General features: G+C 47.4%; 1 protein-coding gene, 2 non-coding genes and 1 pseudogene across 4 annotated transcripts; 2 read left to right on the top strand and 2 right to left on the bottom strand.

Annotated features, from left to right (window-relative positions):
- Positions 1 to 290: 290 nt before the first annotated feature.
- LOC116885272 lies at positions 291 to 11243 on the top strand (annotated as a pseudogene).
- Positions 10644 to 10784, bottom strand: LOC116885974. Its single transcript, XR_004386055.1, has one exon. It is a non-coding gene; the product is annotated as a U4 spliceosomal RNA (small nuclear RNA).
- A 259-nt stretch (positions 11244 to 11502) lies between the features above and the next one.
- Positions 11503 to 11643, bottom strand: LOC116885975. Its single transcript, XR_004386056.1, has one exon. It is a non-coding gene; the product is annotated as a U4 spliceosomal RNA (small nuclear RNA).
- A 5341-nt stretch (positions 11644 to 16984) lies between these two features.
- On the top strand, positions 16985 to 22841 carry Sirt4 (sirtuin 4). Of its 2 annotated transcripts, XR_004386043.1 has the most exons (5): positions 16985 to 17146; positions 17435 to 17923; positions 19765 to 20059; positions 20405 to 20597; positions 22757 to 22841. XR_004386043.1 is itself a non-coding variant. In XM_032887094.1 (4 exons), the coding sequence occupies exons 1-4, from the start codon at positions 17124 to 17126 to the stop codon at positions 20471 to 20473; spliced, it is 876 nt and encodes a 291-aa protein (XP_032742985.1). In that variant the 5' UTR covers positions 16985 to 17123; the 3' UTR covers positions 20474 to 20906. The 2 variants fall into 2 exon arrangements, 1 of the variants encoding a protein (XP_032742985.1); XM_032887094.1 differs by lacking the exon at positions 22757 to 22841 and having other exon boundaries at positions 20405 to 20906.
- Positions 22842 to 23047: the final 206 nt, after the last annotated feature.

A 23047-nucleotide genomic window follows, 5' to 3' on the forward strand; every position in this document is an offset into this window, starting at 1 on the left:
GAAAAGCTGAGACTACGAAGAGGATTGGGCTAAGACTGGAGTCTGTGAAGCCCCACCTCAGGTCTGAGGGATGCAAGCCCTGGGGTGGAGAGATGGCTCAGTGGTTAAGAGCTCTGGGTGTTCTTACAGAGCACACAGCTCCAATCCCGGGACAGCAACAACATGGCGGCTTATAACTGCCTGTAAATCCCATTCCAGGGACTCAGGCATGCTCATCTGGACTCTGCAGGTGCAGGGCACACACATGCACATGTATGCATGCATGCAAAATGTTCACGCACATAAGTAACATGAAAGAGAGGTACGAGTGTTTTAAATTAGGATGGTAAGAGAAAAGGCCAAGGGACTTGCATCTAACCTGGTTCTGTTATAAAGGGAATAAAATTATAATGTAATGGAAAGAAAGAATGTGTCTTAGTCAGGGTTTCTATTCCTGCGCAGACATCGTGACCAAGAAGCAAGTTGGGGAGGAAAGGGTTTGTTCAACTCACACTTCCACATTGTTGTTTCATTACCAAAGGAAGTCAGGACAGGAACTCAAGCAGGGCAGGAAGCAGGAGCTGATGCAGAGGCCACGGGGGGATGTTACTCACTGGCTTGCTTCCCCTGGCTTGCTCAGCTTTCTTTCTCATAGAATCCAGGACCACCAGCCCAGGGATGGCTCCACCCACAATGGGCTGGGCCCTCCCCCCTTGATCACTAGTTGAGAAAATGCCTTACAGCTGGGTCTCCTGGAGGCGTTTCCTCGACTGAGGCTCCTTTTCTGTGATAACTCCAGCTTGTGTCAACCTGACACACAAAACCAGCCGGTACAAAAGGAAAAAGGAGGGAGGGAGGGAGAAAGGGCAGAAGGAAAGAAAGAGGGAGGAAGAAGGGAAGAGGAGGGAAAGAAGAAAGGAGCAAAGAGGAAAGGAAGGAGAAGGAAGGGCTAACTGTGACTTTGGTTTTTAGAGGAGAGGCTGTGGGAAGAACATTCAGATTTGCCCAGCAAGTCTTGTTACAGCAAGGATGAGACAGATGGATATCTGGGAGTTCAAAGATGGCCCAGTCTACATAGAGAACTCTAGGTCAGCCAGGGCTATAGAGTGAGACCCTGAATAATAATAATGATAATGATAATAACAATAATAATAATAACAACAACAACAACAAGGAAAAGTAGCAGAAAGGAAGGAAGGGAGGACAGACAGAAAAATATATATGTTCATCCCAAGAAGGAGCCCTGTCCCTCAAAGGGTGGGTCCTGGTGGAGACTGACCTCTGGAGGAATCCCCCCTAGTGTCTGGCAAACCCACGTCAGGTCAGGGTCAACTCCTGCGCCTGCGCCTGCCTCTTGTGTATCGTCCCCCACGCAAGCCTCAATGTTCTCATCCATACAGTGGGAGCGCGACTCTGCAGGGCTGGGACTCAGTGGCTGTGTGGTGAACATTCTCCGTCCCTGCTTTTTTTTTTTTTTTTTTTTAAAGATTTATTCATTTATTATCAAGTACACTGTAGCTGTCTTCAGATACACCAGAAAGGGCATCAGATCCCATTACAGATGGTTGTGAGCCACCATGTGGCTGCTGGGAATTGAACTCAGGACCTCTGGAAGAGCAGTCGGGTGCTCTTAACCGCTGAGCCATCTCTCCAGCCCCCGTCTCACCTGCTTTAACTGTAGAGATCGCCTCTACCCCAGCTAGGACATAACTCACTTGGGAGAGCAAACAGAGCCCTGGGCTTGATCCCCTAGCACAAACACAGACCAGGTGGCACAGACCTGCTATCCCAGCCCATATGTGCTGGAGGCAGGAAGGTCATCTTTCTCTACACGGAATCACAAGCTACCTTGAATTATCTGAAGTCCCTGTTTCAAAAAAACAAACATTCCTACAGGTCCTGGGAGATGGCTCAGAGGCGAAGAGCACTGGCTGCTCTTCCAGAAGCCCCGGGTTCGATTCTCAAAAGCCACATGGTGGCTCCCAACCATCATGGACACCAAGGCACTCACACATTACACAGTTATACACACAGGTAAAACACCTACACACAAGTCCATAAGTCGGGTGCGGCGGCACACAGTTTTAATCTCAGCGCTCGGGAGGCAGAAGCAGGCTGATCTCTGAGTTCAAGGACAGCCTGGTCTACAGAGTGAGTTCCAGGACAGCCCCAGGGCTACACAGAGAAAATGCTGTCTCAAAAAAAACAAGCAAGCAAGCAAACACCCTAGTCCACATGGAAAAAAAAAAAAAAAAAAAAAAAAAAAATCAGTCAGCCAATAAACTAATGAATAAATACATACATCTACTAGAGGTCTTACGCCATTTTCGTGGAGGGAGCTTCTTGAGATACTTTTCTTTATGTACCAGGCAATCCTCCTGCCTCAGCGTCCTAAATACTGGATCAGGCATGTTCAGAGGTCTCTGTAGCCATGGCAGCTACAGCCAGCAGAGTAACCATCTGAGGAAGGCAGGCAGGCAGTTCAACACGACTAAGTAGCTGGTGTTGGTTCAATCAATCGAGAGTCCGACCTGAGTAGTTTACTTTAGGTCTATTTAGGCACAGCACGATTGAGTGAGAAAACCTCTGTTGAGAGTTAACTCAGCGGTTGGGGATTTAGCTCAGTGGTAGAGTGCTTGCCTATGGCGCAAAGCCCTGTTGGTCCCCAGCTCAAAAAAAAAAAAAAAAAAAAAAAAAAAAAGAAAAGAGAGTTAACTCAATCCGTGTGCACGACAAAGACATGACTACATCAAAACTCTGCAAACTGCATGTGACATCCTTCGTAAAGATGGGCTCTATAGGTTGACCGCATGTGACACCTTCCATATAGATAGATCCTATAGATTGACAAGCTCGTGATAATGCTCTAGCAGGGGATAGGGCAAAGGTCACCACCGGGTTATTAACCACGACCTCTGTTCCCTGCTGCCTTATGGGTGGATAACAAGTTATACATCCCTTCCTTCGAAGAAATAAGCTTTGTGGGTTTTTTTTTTATTGTTTCGATTTTTGTTTATTTTTATTTTATAAGCATTGGTGTTTTTGCCTGAATGTGTGTCCATGTGAAGGTGTCCGATCTTAGAGTCACAGTTGTTCGCTGCCGTGTGGGTGCTGGGAATTGAACCCGGGTCCTCTGGAAGAACACAGTGCTCTAAACCCACTGAGCCATCTTTCCAGCCCCCAAACCTGTGGGGTTTTTTTTGTTTTTGTTTTTGTTTTTGTTTTTGTTTTTGTTTTTTTTCCGGAGCTGGGGACTGAACCCAGGGCCTTGGGCTCTACCACTGAGCTAAATCCCCAACCCAAACCTGTGTTTTTAACATTCTGGGCTCTCCTAGTACTTAACTGTGAGCACCAGGACCTCCGTGTCTCCCACAAGCATGGGCTATCACACCCAGTTCATACCTAGTTACATACCGGGAAACTGAGGCTCATAAATGAAATCACTTGCCCACAGCCATGTAGCTGACAAGTGGGAAGGCAGGGCTAGAGGCCAGGGCTGTCTCACGGGAGACACTTAGAAAGGGCTTGGCTCCCCTTGAAATGCCGTTCTACATCACTCTTGTGCTTCTAAGAGCCTCCTCCCTGTCTTCCTTCTTCCTTCTGTCTTACCTCCAGACTCAGGGGGTGGCTGGATCCGAATCCAGAACCTGGACATAGAAAAAACTGCATTCTACACCTAAGCTTGAACAGAGGAACCTACCTCCTCCCAGAGCCAAAGACTCCTGGTTCCACAGATGCTAAAACCCTGCTAGAATCCACCCTCTTTGTCCTGGCAATCCCCTCTCCTTCTTCAGTTCACCAGCTTGCCTACCCTCTCCTCCAGGCAGCCTTCCGTGACTGCCATCAGGACTTGAATTCTCGGCTCCACAACCTCATGACCGTGCCAGGCAGTACTTCGGCAAGCTCCTTCTCTAGGCTGCACACTATGCCTTGGCACATCAGAGGCACATTCTCACTACCTGGGAAGTTTATTATACATATCTTATTTGCCCAGACCCGGTCCCCAGACACTCTGAGTTAATTGGTCTGGAATGTAGTCTGGGTATTAGGACTTTTTTTCCCCTCTTCCTCCTCTTCTTCTGTGTCTTGGGATAAGATTAAAAAAAAAAAAAAAAAAGCTCGGTACACAATTGGCAGCCAGAGTAGAAGCTCATGGCCTCTGAGAGAGAACCATGACACCCCTTCTACAGTCCTGGGCACCAAGACACAGAGGCACTAATTGTGTGGCCTAGGGTCACAGATCTAGTGAATAACGGAGCCAGATTAGAACACAGAAAGTCTGACTTCAAAGTATGATGGGGGTGTGCGTGGGTGGGGGAGGGGATCAATTGGTCTCCTCAATTCCCCTAGTGACAGAGAAGCCATGGGACTGTGAGGCAGCTCTGTTCGGAGGCAGACTCAGGCCCCTCCAGCACGGGATATTTTTAACCTAGAAGCTGGTTCTTGCAAACATCCTGCAGTGACTTAAAACACTGAGCAAATTGTTTGGGGGCTGCTGGGCCCTTTCTCGGCTGAGGTAGCCCTGGTCTGTTCCCATTTCCTGGAGCCAGTCAGCGGGGCCCAGGCAAGCTGTGAAGATAGTGTGGGAGGTGTGAGGTGTGTGTGTGTGTGTGTGTGTGTGTGTGTGTGTGTGTGATGAGCGGGAGAGGGTCAGTTTGGGATGTGTCCAGATTCCTCCTCCCCTCAGAGACAAAGATTACTTCATCCAATACAGCCTTCGTCCCTGCTCCCAGCCTAGAAAAGAGCCGGAGGACAAACAGACACGGGATCTTAATGTCACAGGCAGCAGAATGGGCACAGTTCTTTCTTTGCTCTCTCTCTAGCGGGAAGGCTCTATGGCTACAGAAAGCTTCCATTTCCGATCTCCCCAGACCCATCGGAATGGTGGGGGCTCACACCTGAGACTCCAGCCCTTGGCAGATTGAGGCAGGAGGATCAGGAGTTCAAGGCCAGCCTGGACTGCATAGCAAGACCCTGGCTTTTTTTTTTTTTTTTTTTTTTTTTTAAAGATTTATTTATTTATTATATAAATCCACTGTAGCTGTCTTCAGATACACCAGAAGAGGGCATCGGATGGTTGTGAGCCACCATGTGGTTGCTGGGAATTGAACTCATGACCTCTGGAAGAGCAGTGGGTGCTCTTAACCACTGAGCCATCTCCAGCCCAAACTTTTTTTTTTTTTTTTTTTAAAGATTTATTTATTTATATATATAAGACTCAGCTGTCTTCAGATACACCAGAAGAGGGCATCAGATCTCTTCACAGATGGAGGAGCCACCATGTGGTTGCTGGAATTGAACCATGACCCTGGAAGAGACTGCATGAGCCATCTCCAGCCCCTGGCTTTTTAAAACACACCCAAAAGACCATATGTGTTGCGCTTGTTTCTCTCTCCAGCCATGGCTCGTGGCCCAAATACATCAGCAAGCGTTCAGATGCCAAGCTGGAAGTATGCCTGCCTTAAAATGCAAAACAAAAACAAAACAAAAAAAACATATAGGAATTTCCCCTCAAAATGTCCCACAAGGAAGCCAGACTCAGTGTGTGATCCCAGCACTTGGGAGATGGATGTAAGGGGATCGGGAATTTGAGGCCATCTTCAGTTACATAGAGAGCTCAAAGCTAGCCTAGGCTACATGAAACTGTCAGAGAAAGAGGAGAGGGGGGAGGGGGAGAGAGGGAGCGAGGGACAGGGACACACACACACACACACACACACACACACACACACACACACAGACTGACTCATAGAGATGACATAACCACAAGGACATCCATTGTAACTTGCTTACAACATTCCCACTGGACAACCAAAATGTCCGTCAACAGAATGATTAACCTTGGCAGGGTACAGCCATAGAGGAAGAAAGCCAAACTGCTTGCTGACATGGAAAATATGTCCAGGGCACATTGCTTGGTGGGAAGAGAATGGAAGTAACAACGTGTACCAGCAGTCATAGGCAGGCGTTGTGGTGCACAGGGGCCGGGAGGTAGGGTGTGGGACAAGATCTCTGTGAGTCCCAGGCCTGCCAGGCCTACATAGTGAAACTGATGAAGTCTTGAAAGGATGGCCCGGGGTTTGCTTTCTCTGCCAGTTAAAGAATTAAAGGCAGGAAAAACTGAATTGCAGCCAGCGGTAGAATCAGAGGGAACTCAGGCACCCCGGACAGAATCTGTAGTTAGGACACAAGCACACTTGTTGGCAGTGAGGAAACAGCAGATGCAGATGCAGTCCAGAAGCCAAAAACCCCCTCTTCTGGGCTTTATTTTTCATTTTAAATTTTATTTAATGCATGAGTGCTCTGCTGCATGCCAGAAGAGGGCATCAGATCCCCTTATAGGTGGTTGTGAGCCACCGTGTGGAATTGAACTCAGGACGTCTGGAAGAGCAGAGCAGCCAGTGCTCTTAACCGACTGGGACTTTTTTTTTTTTTTTTTTTGAAACTGAGTTTCCTTCTCCCAACACACCTCTCTCTCTCTAAGATTTATTCATTTATAGTATACAAGTACACTGTAGCTGTCTTCAGACACACCAGAAGAGGGCATCGGATCTCTTTACAGATGGTTGTGAGCCACCATGTGGCTGCTGGGATTGAACTCAGGACCTTTATAAGAGCAGTCGGTGCTCTTAGCCGCTGAGCCATCTCTCCAGCGCCCCCCGCCCCCGGGACTTTTAAACACCCTGAAGAATCTTACTTCAGGGTTCCTGAGCTTGGAGAAGGCAGGGATGGTTGATTGCCCCACACTGTTGTGTGATGTGTCTTGATGTGTCCTTAAACTTGTGGAGATAGTTCCCGGGAAGCCCCCTGCTGGTGGGAGACAAAAAGCTCTCGAGCTTTTCTCATTGAGGGAAGAAGCCATCCGCCATCTTGCAACTTGGCTATCTTTTATTACGTAGCCATGGCCCCTCTGTCCATCTGCCTTTCTTCTTTTTTTTTTTTTCTTTTTTTTTTTTCTTTTTTTCGGAGCTGGGGACCGAACCCAGGGCCTTGTGCTTGCTAGGCAAGCGCGCTACCACTGAGCTAAATCCCCAACCGTCCATCTGCCTTTCTAACAGGGAATCCATCTCATTCCCAGTCTCTTGTTTGAGAAACCAACCCAAAACAAACACAAAATCAAGCAGGGACCCGGAGGCAGGAGCTGCTGCAGAGGCCATGGAGGGTGCGGCTTACTGGCTTGCTCCCCACGGCTTGCTCAGCCTGCTTTGTTGTAGAACTCAGGACCACCAGCCCAGGGATGGCTCCACCCACAATGGGCGGGGCCCTCCCATCAATCACTAATTAAGGCTTGTCTTCAGCCTATTCTTTTGGTGGCATTTTCCTCAGTTGGGGTTCCCTCCACTCAGATGATTCCAGCCTGTGTCAGGTTAACATAAAATAAAGCAGCACAACAGGGCTGGGAAAAAAAAAAAAACAAAAAAAAACCCGGGTTGGGGATTTAGCTCAGTGGTAGAGCGCTTGCCTAGCAAGCGCAAGGCCCTGGGTTCGGTCCTCAGCTCAAAAAAAAAAAAAACAAAAACACAAAAAGCAAAAAAAAAAAAAAACAAAACAAAACAAAAAAAGGGGGGGGGGCTGGAGAGATGGCTCAATGGTTAAGAGCGCTGACGGCTCTTCCAGAGGTCCTGAGTTCAATTCCCAGCAACCACATAGTGGCTCACAACCATCTGTAATGGGATCTGATGCCCTCTTCTGGTGTGTCTGAAGACAGCTACAGTGTACTTATATATAATAAATGAATAAATCTTTAAAAAAAAAAAACCTGAAAAAACCCACAAAACAGCAACAAGATTAAAAAAAAAAAAAAAAAAAAAAAGAAAGAAAAAAGCACCTCCCCAAAATACTAGTTAATGTCCTGTGCAAAATAAAATCGGGAGACAGCCACACCAGCGGTGGCAGAGACACTTACGACGTGCTTATCCACAATGTGCCCCTTCAGAATCACATTGACCTGGAAAAGTCCCTGCCCCACACAGGAGGGCGATACGCAAAGCACAGAGCCCCATCCCACAGCACCTCCCTGACTCCGTGATGATGCACGAAGCTCATGACTATGCGCATAGTCAAGCGTGCCTTTGAGATCACCCACCTGCTCACTGGTAAAAATCCCTCTGCAGGTACTGGTGAATGCCATCATCCACAGTGGCCCCCGGGGACGGTTCAACAGGCATTGGACGAGCCCGGACGGGAGGCTGCGGGCTGTGGGTGTGTCCCCGCCTGGTGATTCAGGCCATCTGGCTGCTGTGCGCAGGTGCTCCTCAGACTCTTTCCGGAACATCCAGACCATTGCGGAGTGCTTGGAGGATGAGCTCATCAGGGCCGCTGAGGACTCCTCCAACGCCTACGCGGAAAGAAGCCTGAGCTGGAGTGTGTGGCCAAGTCTAACCACTCATTTCCCAGCAGCTGCCTAGTAAACTGTGTGTCCTTTGGGACAATAAAAAAAAAAAAAAAAAAAAAAAAAAAAAAGAAAAAGATGGATTGGGGATTTAGCTCAGTGGTAGAGCGCTTGCCTAGCAAGCGCAAGGCCCTGGGTTGGTACTCAGCTCACAAAAAAAAAAAAAAAAAAAAGCGTGCGCACATCTAAACGTCAGCACTTGGGAGGCTGAGAGAGCTATGTAGTGAGACCCCATCTCAAGGGATCTTATTCTGTCCTTGCATATCTAGCTCTCGGCCACCTTGACACTCATTTTACTAAAAATATTGTTTATCTGATTACCGAGTTTTTGTCACCCCTTAAATTATGTACCCCAAATAAAAACATCTCACCTGGGTCCCTGCATTGATCCTTCAGTGGTGTTGCAAATTCTGCTCCAAGGTGGTTTTACTATATTCCGTGTGTGTGTGTGTGTGTGTGTGTGTGTGTGTGTGTGTGTGTATTTTTAAGACAGGGTCTTATTATGCAAACTCACCTGAAGGACACGTTGCAGACTTGCACTCACAGAGATCTGACTGCTTTTGCCAGTACTAGGATTAAAAGTGTGGGACATCAGGGACAGCCTTATGTGCATATGCTAATTATATACATATTTAGTAATAATATGCTAATGAGGATACGACCCAGGGTCTCCTGCATATGAAGCAAATGCCCCAGCCCTCTCTGTTAACATTACTAATTTTATTATTATTAGTGTGTTCAGGTGCTCACGTGTGGAAGTCAAGAGACAGTTGGCTGCGGACAGTTTCTTCTTCGATGAGGTCCAGGCATCGAATACAGGTCACTAGGCTTGCATTGCAAGCACTTCTATCCACTGGGCTACCTCACCGGTTACCTCTGTAAATAACTTCTTTTAAATTTTTTTTTAAATTATCTGATATAGACTAATATTCCAACGAGTCTGACACTCGAGTGTTCCTGGAAGCCATTTGTAGCCTAAATCACCAGAATCAATGTTTGTTTTATCCTAATTGCAAAAGGTACTGGTGTTCATGGAATTCTTTATTTCAGATAAAAAGAATTAAAGATAAAGTCGTTTCTTTAGTGTGTGTGTGTGTGTGTGTGTACGCCTGTAAGCGCTGTTGCGGCTCCGTCCTTATGTGGAGCTCAGAGGACAACTCCAAGACCGGTTCATTCTCTTGCCACCTTGTGGGAGTTGAGGATGGAGCTCAGCCTGACACAGACTCTTCTTACCACATTAGCTTTGAGCTTGTGACCCTCCCACCTTCCGGCTCCTGAGCTGTAGGCCTGTGCCACCATACCAGACGGGGCTGCTCGTTTAATTTGATAAATCACTTTCTTTTTTTTTTTTTTTAAATATTTATTTAATGTTTATGAGTACAATGTAGCTGTCTTCAGACACACCAGAAGAGGGCATCGGATCCCATTACAGATGGTTGTGAGCCACCATGTGGTTGCTGGGAATAATTGAACTCAGGACCTCTTGAAGAGCAGTCAGTGCTCTTAACCACTGAGCCATCTCTCCAGCCCCAATTAATCACTTTCATTATGAACAACTTTCTCTTTGCGATATTCTGGCTGGTTCTGAAACACTTGCTTGTCATAAGACTGTCTTTTGTTTGTTGCTAGTCTCGAACTTGCTATGTGTACTCCTGATTCTCCTGCATCTGTCTTCCAAGTGCTGAGACGAACAGTGTCTCACACAGGTCCCGTTGGGTTGCCCAGTGTGGGTTTAAAAACCTTCCTTGCACGGTCCTGCTCTGCTTGAGAATCCTCAAAGAATCCTGTTTTCTCTTTGGTTTCAAAGAGGAAAATGTGGAAGATTAATAAAGGGTGGGGGGAATCTGCCCAGCGAGCGAGCTGTGTGTGTGGTGCAAAAAGCAAACAAGTCGGTGGTTCAATCCCTACCACCGCCAACATCTTCAAAGCAGGGGGCTGGGCACAAATACAGCCTCCCACACCCTAGTAAATGCAGAGGGCAGAGAGATGTGCACAAATACAACCCCCCAAACAAATGCAGAGGCAGGGGGATGAACACAAATACAAACCCCCAAACAAATGCAGAGGCAAGAGAATGCATCTGCATTAAGCAACACTACAGGAACTCTGGGGCAGACATGGAAGTTAAGACCTATTATAACAGTCTTCTATCTCATTTCTTTAAGAAAAACTAAGATCTTAAAAAGTTAAGTGTATTCTGGAGCTTAAAAGTATTGAATAGGGATCAGTAGTATAAACTAAAAACATCTATCTTTAGACAAACAACATTCAGTCTCCGTAGAGACTGTCAAAAATTGCCAATGCCGACTATATTTCAAGTCGTCATGGCGGGGTATTGGGAAAAGTTTTCAATTAGCAATAATCGCGCCTCGGATAAACCTCATTGGCTACGATACTGCCACTGCGCAAAGCTGGAGAACGAGTGCGCTCGCTCAGCCTCCCAGGGCTGACAACCTTCATCTCAGTCACGGTGAGCTCCGGTCCACGCGCGACCGCCGCGGGACGGCAACCGAACCCGGCGTTTCCATCTGAGTCACCTGCGTGGACAGGCTCCTGCCCGTGGGCTATCTAGCGCCCGAACGTCCGTGGTTTCCAGACAACGCGGCAGCCGCTTGGGATGCTGGGGACTCTTATGCAAATCGAGCCAACGTCATCGCGATGGCCCGGGTGGAGGCGCAAACGCGGCGGGAGGAGGGTAAGCCAGAAAGGGATGAAATGAGATGTGTGGTCCGCTGCGGAGGTCCGGGGGGTTGGCATTAGAGGAGCGTGTCAGTGTGACCCTGACGCTGCGTTGGCGGAGGCAGGATTGTTGCGAGTGTTGGGCCAGCCAAGGATAACAAACATGAGTGACCGGAGACGGAGACAGGGATAACAGACTTGTCAATACAGCCAACAAACTGGAAGGGGAAAGTAACAAAACAGTAAAAAGTCTCATTGTAAGTAAGGATCGCGAGCGAGAAACGTTAGTGGTCGGCTAAAAGTTGTTAAAGGGGAAGAAAGAGTTTTCGAGCTAAATCGAGATACAGATAAGAGTAGGAATCTTAAAGTTTTAGATAAGCCGAGATACAGATAGAGAGAGCAGGAATCTTAAAGTTTTAGATAATTATTCTTTTTGGACTACAATTATTCAGTCTCCGTAGAGACTGTCAAAAATTGCCAATGCCGACTATATTGCAAGTCGTCACGGCGGGGTATTGGGAAAAGTTTTCAATTAGCAATAATCGCGCCTCGGATAAACCTCATTGGCTACGATACTGCCACTGCGCAAAGCTGGCGAGCTAGGGGCCCGGCGCACCGTTCCTAGGAGACGCGGACCCTATTTCAGAAAGGGGGTTTCGAGCCGAACGGGAAAGCCCTCAATTATCGTTACGCTGGACATGAGAGCACTAAATACAACCTTATAGCACTTTATGTATGATATAAAAGAGGAGCTTGCTGGTTTTATGTAAGGTTTACGTGGAGGAAATGAAGCAAAGCACTATGGGATCGAACATGCTAATTGACTCAGCTCGGAGCCTGCAAGGGAGCTTCTGCCCGAGTCAAGGGGTTAGGTTGGCTCAATATTACTGCTTTCTCAGGGGAGGCTTTCTTGTTTCTGACTTTATACACAAGAAAATATGCGTATGAAGACGAGATGGCATAAAATGTACAGTGTTTTACTATCTTAAGGGTTTAATTTCAGTGTCTACATTCACATTCATCTCAGAGCCTTCTGATCTTCCCAAACTAAAACTCGGTATGCATTAAACTCTGAGCTCCCTAGCAAGCTTTCTTGGCCCAGTCCATGGGAAAACGTGCGTCATGAGAATGTCTGGTGCCCGTGGAAGTCAGAAGAGGGCATCAGATCCTCTGGAACTGGAGTTAGACGTTTGTGAGTCACCATGTGGGTGCTGGGAACCCAATCCAGGTGTTCTGCAAGAGCAGTCATTTGAGCCATCTCCCTCCAGTCCCTTACTGTGACATTGTATGACTCATCCATATTGTAGTACATATTGGTATTTCATGCCCTTTATGGCTCAGTAATATTCTGTCTAGTGGGATTTTATTTACCGTTCATCCTTCAATCAGCAACAGTGGCGCCTTAAGCGAACCTTATTGGCTGCACCCTTGTACGGTTTGAACCTTTGCTCAAATACAAATAACGCTGATAGCGATGTCCAAGTATCAGTTTGAGTTCCTGCTTTCAATGAAAATTTTTTGTTAAATTTATGTGTGTGTGGAAGTGTGTGCCAAGGTCAGAGGACAACTTGTGGGAGGTGGTTCTCGCCTTCCTCCATGTAGGTCCCAGGGATTGAATTCAGGGGAGGCATGGAATTACCCTTACCCACAATCCATCTCACCAGCCCTGCCCGTCTTCAATTGTTTGGGGTATCTACTAGTAGTGGAGTTGCTGGCTCATATAGGAATTCTATGTTTAATTCTTTAAAAAAAAAAAAAAAGATTTATTTATTACATATAAGTACACTGTCGCTCTCTTCAGACACACCAGAAGAGGCATAGGATCCCATTACAGATGGTTGTGAGCCACCGTGTGGTTGCTGGGAATCTCAGGACCTCTGGAAGAGCAGTCAGGGCTCTTAACCGCCAAGCCATCTCTCCAGTCCCTCTATGTTTAATTCTAAGTGAAGATTTTTTTGTTTCATTGTTTGTTTGTTTGTTGTTTTGAGACAAGGTCTCGCTGTGTAGCCCTGGCTGGCCTGGAATTTGCTATGTAGACCAGACTGTCCTCAGACTCATAGAGATCCTCCTGCCTCTGGCCTTCCCAGTGCTGAAGTCCTTCAAACCAACCCCAACCCCTTTTGTGGTATATGAAAGAAAATCCAACATTTGTACATGGAGGGCTTCCTAACCCTTCTGTGAGAAGATTTTAACTCTGAGGAGAGAGGCTTTGTAACACAGCAAAGCCAGAGCACATGAAATGTGAAGTAAATTTCTCTGTCTTGTTTTAACTTTGGCAAGTAGAAAGCTGTCCAAACCCTGGCTCTGAACCTCTTTCCCGAGGAATATTTTTCATTTTTATTTAAAAAAAAAAAGCATGTTTCTTCTTCTTTTTTTTTTTAAAGATTTATTTATTTAATGTGAGTACACTGTAGCTGTCTTCAGACACACCAGAAGAGGGCATCAGAACTCATCGTAGATGGTTGTGAGCCACCATGTGGGTGCTGGGAATTGAACTCGGGACTATTTGGAAGAGCAGTCAGTGCTCTTAATAGCAGAGCCATCTCTCCAGCCCCTCATTATGAGAGTTTTAAAGCCCACGGCCAGTTTCTTTTTCAGTTTTCTAAATGAAACGAACACCAGTGGCAGAGCCTGGCTGGGACACTCAGGACGTGCAAGGTTCCAGGTCCCAAAGCCCCCTGCTCTGGAGATCATAGTTTATTGCACAGGGAGGGGGTGTCCCCTTCAGAGAGTGAAGGCAGCAGGGAAGACCAGCACTGCCTTCCTCCCGTAGCTCAGGACGGAGTATTATGAGCCACCCAATCGGCTATTGAATAAGGGGAAAGGGTCCTTCGGCTGGTAACAAGGTCCCTGCCTGCCACTTCCCATTCTAAAAGGTACACACTCCGTGGTGTGGTGTCTGACTTTAAAGTAATGTTACAGAGAGGCAGATTTTGCTGGCTCCACTTCAGGAGCGGCCAAGATATGAGTAAACAGATCCCCAGGCCTCCCTCTCTCTAAACCAATGACCTTAGAACCCCGAGCCAGGGACGGCAGCCCAGACAGATGCAAGCTGGAAGCCAGCCTGGGTCCAGAGTGAGTTCTAAGCCAGGCTGGGCTGTGGTATAACACTGTCAGAACAAACAACCATAACAACAAAAACCAAATAATAATAATAATAATAATAATAACAATAATAATAACCAAAGCAAGACAACAATCTGCCCAGAGATTGGAGGCCCAGGGGAGTGTTGGGGATCCCCACATACCCCCTACTGTATTCCTTCTGAGACAGGATCTGACAGAATCTCCATAAACATGGAGCTCCAGTCCTTTCACCAGGCTGAGAGTAAGCCAGCCCCAGCCATCTGATTGCTCCCTGTCCTCCTTTGTGCTGGGAGGGCAATTTATGTGAGAGCTGGAATCCAGACCTATGTCCTCTTGCTTGGGCTGCAGTTCTGAACCTCGGGGCCATCTCTCCAACACCCATGATCTATTTTTTTTTTTTTTATTCCGGAGCTGGGGACCGAACCCAGGGCCTTGCTCTACCACTGAGCTAAATCCCCAACCCCTTATTTTGTTTTTTAGAATCAAAATAGTGTGTGTGCATGTGGGCCAAATACGAGTTGGTGCTCTCCTCCCACACTTGTGTGAGTCCCAGGGATCAGAGTTGTGCTGTCAAGCTGGTGGCAAGGTTTCACCTGCCTACACACCTGGCAGGCCCCTGTCAATATTTAACCTATGGTAGGAAATTTAAGCACTGTGCAGTGGAAGGGAACATAGGTACTTAAGAGGAAATCAAGTCCAATCTGCCGACCGTGGTGGCACACACTGTTAGCCGATGTCCTAGTGAGGCGGAGGTGGGAGAATCTCCATGAGTTCCAGGCCAGCCAAGGCTACGTAGTGAGAACCTGTCTCAAAAAATTAAAACAAAAACAGAAGTGAGGGAAGGGGGAGAACCAATTATTTATTATTAAAGGGGTCAGACTACACAACGAAACCCTGTCTCAAAACAGAAAGGGTCTTTTGGGGAGCGGGTCGGGAGCTGGGGAGATGGCTCACTGGTTAAGTGCATTGTTTGCAGAGGACTCAGATTCCGTCCCACATGGCAGTTCACAACCGGCTGCCACTCAAGTTCCAGGGGAGCTGACGCCCTCTTCTGGCCTTCTGGAGCTCCTGTATGTTTGTTGGCAAAAACATTAAAAAATTTTTTTTAAAAAATCGATTTTAAAAAGCGTCTATGGTGGAGAAATGCCCACTAGTATGAACTCAGGCCTACCCTGGGCTAGGCTAACGCGCTACCACTGAGCTATATAGCCCCAGCCCTATTACAGTATTATTTAGAGACCGAGGTCTCACTAAATCACCCAGGCTGGTCTTGAACTCGATATTCTTCCGTCTCAGCCTACTGAGTAGCAGAGATTGTTGTCCCCTGCTACCAGTGAAAGAGTTTCTTGAAGACAGCGAATTCCTAAATTAGGGCTGTTTGGATCCTATTTTGCACGCCGGGCATGGGGAATATTAACCACTTCTTTGCGGGCCATGGTGGCAGAGAAGCCTCTAATCCCAGGACTTGTGAGGTGGAGCCAGGAGGATCAGGAATTTGGAGTCGGACTAGGCTACGTGAGACCCTCTCTCCAGCAAGCAACACAACCCAGAAAAAACGAACGAACGAACGAACGAACACACAAAAACCTCAAAAGGCAATCACTGCCTCAGGTGTCAGCAGCACACCGGAAACCTAAACTGAGCTGAACAGGAAAGACAATCGGAAGACGGTGGAGGAGCGCCGTAGAACCTTGGCGTGGGAGACAGGAAGGATTCTGGGACTTGTAGTTTTTCCAGTTATATCGGGTTCGTGGACTACACTTCCCAAGATGCACATGTAAGAAGCTAGTCCCACTGTTGTGTGAGAAGGTAAGTGTTCTGATCTGGCTGTAGGTTTCCCGCTGAGCATTCTTACAAGGGATTCTATTTGTCCTCTTTTTTCTCGAGGGGACACGGAGGATTTGTCCCAGCAAAACCCGACGGTTTAGCTGTTCACGTGTAGCTGGGGAATGTCATGGAGAAAGCAGAGTCCTGAGCTCATGGGTAGAAAAGGAAGCCAAGCCTAAAATGTGTGCCTGTCACTATATAACTCCTGCATTATATCAAAGACTGGTCAAAGGTTTGTCTTTACGACTAGAAAACCAGGAAAGTGTGTGTGCCTTGTCTTTTTCTATGTCCAAATAGCAGAATTTACAATGCAGGGTAAACAGTGATTATCTAGCGTCCCAGAGGCCCTGGTTTTGATACCCAGCACCTTGTAGAAAAAAAAAAAAATCAACAAACAAACCTGGCATATCAAATTCAAATATCAAATGTCAAATATCAAATATCTCATGGAGGAAAAAAAATCCACCCGATTTAAACCAAGAAGAGCTATAGAACAAATAGTGCCTCGAGGAATAATATTAACAAAAGTATAAATATTACTATGACATAAGTTTACATTAGTAACAGGTGAAAAACAATGGCCTATTAAAAGTTTGCTGAGATGACTCAGCGGTTAAGAGCACCCGCTGCTCTTCCAAATGTCCTGAGTTCAACTCTCAACAACCACACGGTGGCTATGCCCTCTTCTGGGGTGCAGGTGTACGTGCGGGTAGAGCATTCATATACACAAAAATAAACTTAAAAAATTTTGGTTTTTTGTTTTTTGTTTTTTTTGTTTGTTTGTTTGTTTGTTTTTCTTTTCTTTTTTTCGGAGCTGGGGACCGAACCCAGGGCCTTGCGCTTGTTAGGCAAGCGCTTTACCATTGAGCTAAATCCCCAACCCCCAAAAATTGTTTTTTTTTAAGTATGTAATTTTTTAAAATTAAATTTTATTTTACGTGTTTGGGCATTTTACCCACACACATACTTGGGCACCGCTTTTGCTCCGGATGATTGCAGAGTCCAGAAGAGGGCCTGAAACTGGAATTAAAGATGGTCGTAAGCCACCACTGCAGGTGTTAGGAATTGAACCCAGCACCTGGTCTTCTGGAAGAACTTTCTATTTTCCCAGTGCTACAATTCCAGGCATGGACTACCATGGCAAATTTTTCATAGTTGAATGGTACTCCTGCGAGTGGACAGGTACATTTTGTCTTTTTTTTGTTGTTGTTTTTTGTTTTTAGATTTATTTATTATATATGAGTACACTGTCACTGTCTTCAGACACACCAGAAGAGGGCATCAGATCTCATTACACATGGTTGTGAGCCACCATGTGGGTGCTGGGAATTGAACTCAGGACCTTTGGAAGAGCAATCAGTGCTCTTAGCCGCTGAGCCATCTCTCCAGCCCTTTGTCTGTCTTTCTATCAATTGGTGGTTAACTTGATTTGTAAAACCCAGCTTCTCTCATGGATTTATTTTTCTCCAGAATGAGGGGGTTGATTTTCAGGCCGACAAGGGGCCGTTGGATCACCCAGCTAAGCCAGCTGCGTTCCCATGGAGCCACAGGGTTATTTGTGCCGCCCAGCCCCCCTTTGGACCATGAAAAGATCAAAGAGTTACAGCGCTTCATTAGCCTTTCCAAGAAACTGCTAGTGATGACAGGCGCGGGAATCTCCACCGAGTCCGGGATCCCAGACTACAGATCAGAAAAGGTGGGACTCTACGCCCGCACTGACCGGAGACCCATCCAGCACATTGATTTCATCCGCAGTGCTCCGGTTCGCCAGCGCTACTGGGCCCGAAACTTTGTGGGCTGGCCTCAGTTCTCCTCTCACCAGCCCAACCCAGCACACTGGGCTCTGAGCAACTGGGAGAAACTTGGGAAGCTGCACTGGTTGGTGACCCAGAACGTGGACGCTCTGCATTCCAAGGCTGGGAATCAGCGGCTGACGGAGCTGCACGGATGCATGCACAGGTACAGAGGTCTGTGGGGTTTGGCCATAAGAAGATGTGTGGTCCCCCACGTGATCGGCCCCTGGCTGCCTTGACCAGGGTTGTCTTAGATCTAGTGCAAAGGCTTCCTGAGCAAGTTGTTGACTTTGGAGTTAGGCCCAGTGAACTGAGAGAGGAAGTAGGGACCGTAGGGAAGCAGGGGAGGGAGCAAGCTGGGAAAGGATGCTTTCCGGCTGGCTCGTGCCCCCTGGTGCAGTGCTCATGTGCGCAAAGCTCTGGGCTCAGTTTCCCAGCACTAGGAAAAATAACGTGAGTGGGACTGCGCCCTGACGGGCTGCGTCCTGCGGGGCTGCGTTTGCGGTGACTCCCTATCTAAAATATACAGAAAGCCACCGTGAGGGTGGTGGCTAGTGTTGTTAACCCTGAGTTTGGGTTGAAAAAGGATTATTTCACCCAAAGTAAAGAAAGCTGTCCTCATCGTCGTCTGTCTCCTCCCCCTCCTCCTCGTCCTCCCCCTCTTCCTTTCCCTCCTCTTCTTCCTCCTTCTCTTCCTCTTCTTCCTCCCCTCTTCCCCCTCCTTCCTCTTGTCTCCTCTTCCTCTTTTACCTCTTCCTCCTCCTCTTCTGTTTGTTTCTGTGACAGAGTTTCTCTATGTAACCCTGGATGTCCTGGAACTCACTCTGTAGACCAGGCTAGCCTTGACCTCAGTTACTCCTGCCTCTGCCTCCTAAGTGCTGGGATTAAGGTGTATGCCTCCATCATCCCAGCCCCCTTGTTTTGAGACAGGGTCTGGTATATCCCTGGCTACCTTGAAACTTGGTTCATGGCCAAGGAAGATCTCCACACTTTGTGTATATTCTGGTTTGTGAACAGGTGTGGGGATCAGAGGTGGAAATGTCTCTCTTAGTTGTCTCACCAGTTGACCAGCTGGCAAGTCCCCTGGTATCCTCCTGTCCCTGCTCCCCAGAGTTGAGGTGATAGGGTTTTCCTTTTACATGGGTCCCGGGGTCTGAACTAAGGTTCTCATGGGTGCCCAGCAAGCATTTTTTTTTCAAGTGAGCCGTTTTCTTTTAGTTCCCTAATTAAGGGAACCTTAAATTTCTGATCCTCCCACCTCCATCTCCTGACTTCCGGGGTTACAAGTGCAGGGCACCACACCCAGTTTAGGGGATGTTGGGGATTCAACCCAGGGCTTTGTGCATACTAGGTAAGAATGCTAGCAACCAAATGGCATCCCTACCCTTCAAAAGTGTCATTAATGGGTTGGGGGTTTAGCTCAGTGGTAGAGCGCTTGCCTAGCAAGCGCAAGGCCCTGGGTTCGGTTCTCAGCTCCGGGGGAAAAAAAAAAAGTGTCTTTAAATGAAGTGACAGTTACAGCAGTGGACCTAGCGAGACTGACGGGGCACGGGATTGTGTACTAAGGAACTGAGCATAGAGTACGTTGGTGCAATGAGGACAAAACCTTGCAAATTGTTGTTCTAGAACCGTGGGTCTAGACCTTCTTAACACAGCAACCCTCTAATACAGTTCCTAGCCTCCTGGCTGTAAAATTATTTTTGTGGCTACTTCATAACTGTAATTTTGCTTATGATATCTCGTGTTTTCTGATAGTCCTAGAGGACCAAGGGGAGGGGTCTGGCTTCACAGGTTGAGAACCACTGTTCTGGAATCTTGCAAAGGGGAGAAAGGGGGAACACTTGGATGCCCTAAAATGGGGCGGGGTTGGAGATGGGCACTAGGAAAAGAAAGTTGACTTTTTTTTCGGGGGTGGGGGTGGGGGGCGGGGCTGAAAATGGTCAGGTTGATCCGGCAGCTTTGCATCTCCCAAGAACTACATTCAGCAGGTTTCATACTTGTCTTTAGGGTCCTGTGCCTGAGCTGTGGAGAGCAGACTGCACGCAGGGTGCTGCAGGACCGCTTCCAAGCCCTGAACCCCAGCTGGAGCGCCGAGGCGCAGGGCGTGGCCCCCGATGGTGACGTGTTCCTCACGGAGGAGCAGGTCCGGAGCTTTCGGGTCCCGTGCTGCGATCGATGCGGCGGCCCTCTGAAACCCGACGTCGTTTTCTTTGGGGACACGGTGAACCCGGACAAGGTTGACTTTGTGCACCAGCGTGTGAAAGAAGCTGACTCGCTGCTGGTGGTGGGATCGTCCCTGCAGGTACCTGGCTCTGTCCGGGTGGCAGTTGCCCTTGCCCATCTTACAGGGTGAGAACTAGAGGTCCCCTCTTATTTGGGTTTCATTTAGCATTAGCCTGCGCGCAAATGCGCATGCGCGTATGTAGATCAGAGGCCAACTTGGTGGTTCATCGTTGGGGTTTGGGGGATTGAACTCGGGTTATCTGGTATGGTGGCAAAGCACCTTTACCCGCGGAGCTGTCTCACCAGCCTCTCAGCTCCTTTTTCTCTTTGGTTGGTTGGTTGGTTTCTGAGGCTGCAGGTGGTTCTTTCCCTGGATCTAGAACCATCACTCTGATCTGCTGGGGCAGGTGTACTCCGGTTACAGGTTCATCCTCACAGCCCGGGAGAAGAAGCTCCCAATCGCCATTCTGAACATCGGACCCACGAGGTCTGATGATGTGGCTTGCCTGAAGCTGGATTCGCGCTGTGGAGAGCTGCTGCCCTTAATAGACCCACAGTGACAGCACCCTGATGTCCAAAGGCTGGAAAGGACTTTCCTTTGGGTCCCGCTGCTAAAGGTAAAGAGAACCCTCTCAGATAAAGGGTCTAGCCTCATGCTTCTAATCCCAGCCCTCAGAAGCTGACGAAAACGAGCCTGGAGCTCAAGGCCAGTCTGGGCTATAGTGTGTTCTAGGCTAGATCTGGCCACAGACGTGATACCCTAACCACAAACAACAAAACAAAAGCCAGGCGATAGATTCAGCTTCCTGGTACACCTAGTAGTCAGATGCCCGACAAAAGAGACAATTCTAGTCGTCTTAACACATAGCTATATATGTTAATTAAAACGTGACGTTTCAATTAAAACGACCTTTTAAAAAAATACAGTGGATGGTTTTATTGAGGGAGTGTGTGCTGTTGAGACAGGGTTTCTTTATGTATCCTTGTCTGTCCTGGAACTCCCTCTGTGGACCGAGCTTGCCTCAAACTCAGAGATCTATCTGTCTGTCTCTGCCTCCTGAGTGCTGGGATTAAAGGCAAGAGCCACCACAGGGTTTTGCGTTCTTAAAACAAAACAAAACAAAACAAAACAAAACACAACACAAGGTGTCACATAGTGTGCTCTGGTCCTGTGGGGGACTAGGGTTCAGTTATCAGCACCCATTGCTGGGTGGCTTACGATTTCCAGGGGAATCTAACATCTTCTTCTGAACTCTGAGGGCATCTTCACTCACATACACACGAGCACATGTATAATCAAAAAATAACTCTTAAGGGGGCTGGAGAGATGGCTCAGCGGTTAGGAGCACTGACTGCTCTTACAGAGGTCCTGAGTTCAATTCCCAGCAACCACACGGTGGCTCACAACCATCTGTGATGGGATCTGGCGCCCTCTTCTGGCCTGAAGGATACATGCAGACAGAACGCTGTGTACCTAATAATGAATAAATCTTAAAAACAAACAAACAAACAAACAAACAAAAAACCTCTTAAAATAAAAGTACCTTCGGGCTGGAGAGATGGCTCAGCGGTTAAGACCACTGATTGCTCTTTCAGATGGTCCTGAGTTCAATTCCCAGCAACCACATGGTGGCTCACAACCATCTGTCATGCTCTCTTCTGGTGAGTCTGAAGACAGCGACAGTGTACTCATATACATGAAATAAATAAATCTTTAAAAAAATAAAAGTACCTTCAAGGGTATACTTTCAAAGTTGTATGTGGCTATTACCTAATTACAGAGTTTTCATCACTTCCGGAAGAAGTCTTCCACCAAGGACCAGCTGTTCCCACACCCCCACGGGTACCCAACCTCTGGGAACAAATGCTTTTTTTCCGTGTGCACATCCATCTATCCAAGTATCCGTGTATGTATCAGTGCGCCTCTCCCTCCGTCTATACGTACATCCATGCATTCCTGGACATTATGGAATGTAGCCTTTTTTTAAATTTGTTTTTTAAGACAGGGTCTTGATATGTAGCCCAGACCAGCTTCAAACTTGAAGTCCCCCTGCCTCAGCTGCTTGTATGCGGGAATTACAGGTCCACACTTCCACACCCAGCCAGTATACAGGTTTTTTAGTCTGGTTTCTCCCCTTAGCATAATATATTTAAGACTCATATACATTGTAGCTTATTTCTCTACTTTACTGCTTTTATGGTTCAATAGTATTCCCACTGTATTGTAATATCCAAGGTTTTTTTGTTTTTGTTTTTTGTGTGTGTTTCCTTTTAAATCTTTTTTTGTAAGATTTATTTTAAAAAATTTTAGATCTATTTATTTATTACATACACAGTGTTCTGCATATATATGACAGACGAGGGCACCAGATCTTACTATCGATGGCTGTGAGCCACCATGTGGTTGCTGGGAATTGAACTCAGGACCTCTAGAAGAGCAGTCAGTGCTCTTAGCCGCTGAGCCATCTCTCCAGCCTGGCCACCTGGTTTTTTGTTTGTTTTTTTTAAAAGATTTATTTATTTATTGTATATAAGTACACTGTAGCTGTCTTCAGACACACCAGAAGAGGGCACCATATCCCATCACAGATGGTTATGAGCCACTGTGTGGTTGCTGGGAATCGAACTCAGGACCTGTGGAAGAGCAGTCAGTGCTCTTAACTGCTGAGCCATCTCTCCAGCCCGGCCACCTGGTTTTTAAAGGGAAGGTGGATGGATGTTTCTTCTACCCCATTTCCAGTTTATCTTGGCATTAACTTGTTTCATTTCTTTTCAGACCCCTAAGGATTCCCCGCCTCTCCCCTTCAACTGGTGGAAGCTTACTGTCTGCATCCTAGAGAGGCCCAAAGCCACGCCTAGGGGCCAGTCTGCCTCTGAAAGCCACGCCTAGGGGCCAGGCTGCCTGTGCATCGTGCTATTTACAGAGATGAGGGCTGCCCCCTAAAGAACTTTCTCAAAGAAGTAGCTGCTCTTGATGGAGTAGCTGTGCCGCCTTCGGGTTACCAGGGAGAAGGATCAGCCGGAAGTTCGTAAACCAGAACAGTCTGTGAGGGGCCACGATCGCACT

Source organism: Rattus rattus, chromosome 16 (genome assembly GCF_011064425.1).
Source record: "Rattus rattus isolate New Zealand chromosome 16, Rrattus_CSIRO_v1, whole genome shotgun sequence".
In the NCBI taxonomy this organism is placed as follows: domain Eukaryota; kingdom Metazoa; phylum Chordata; class Mammalia; order Rodentia; family Muridae; genus Rattus; species Rattus rattus.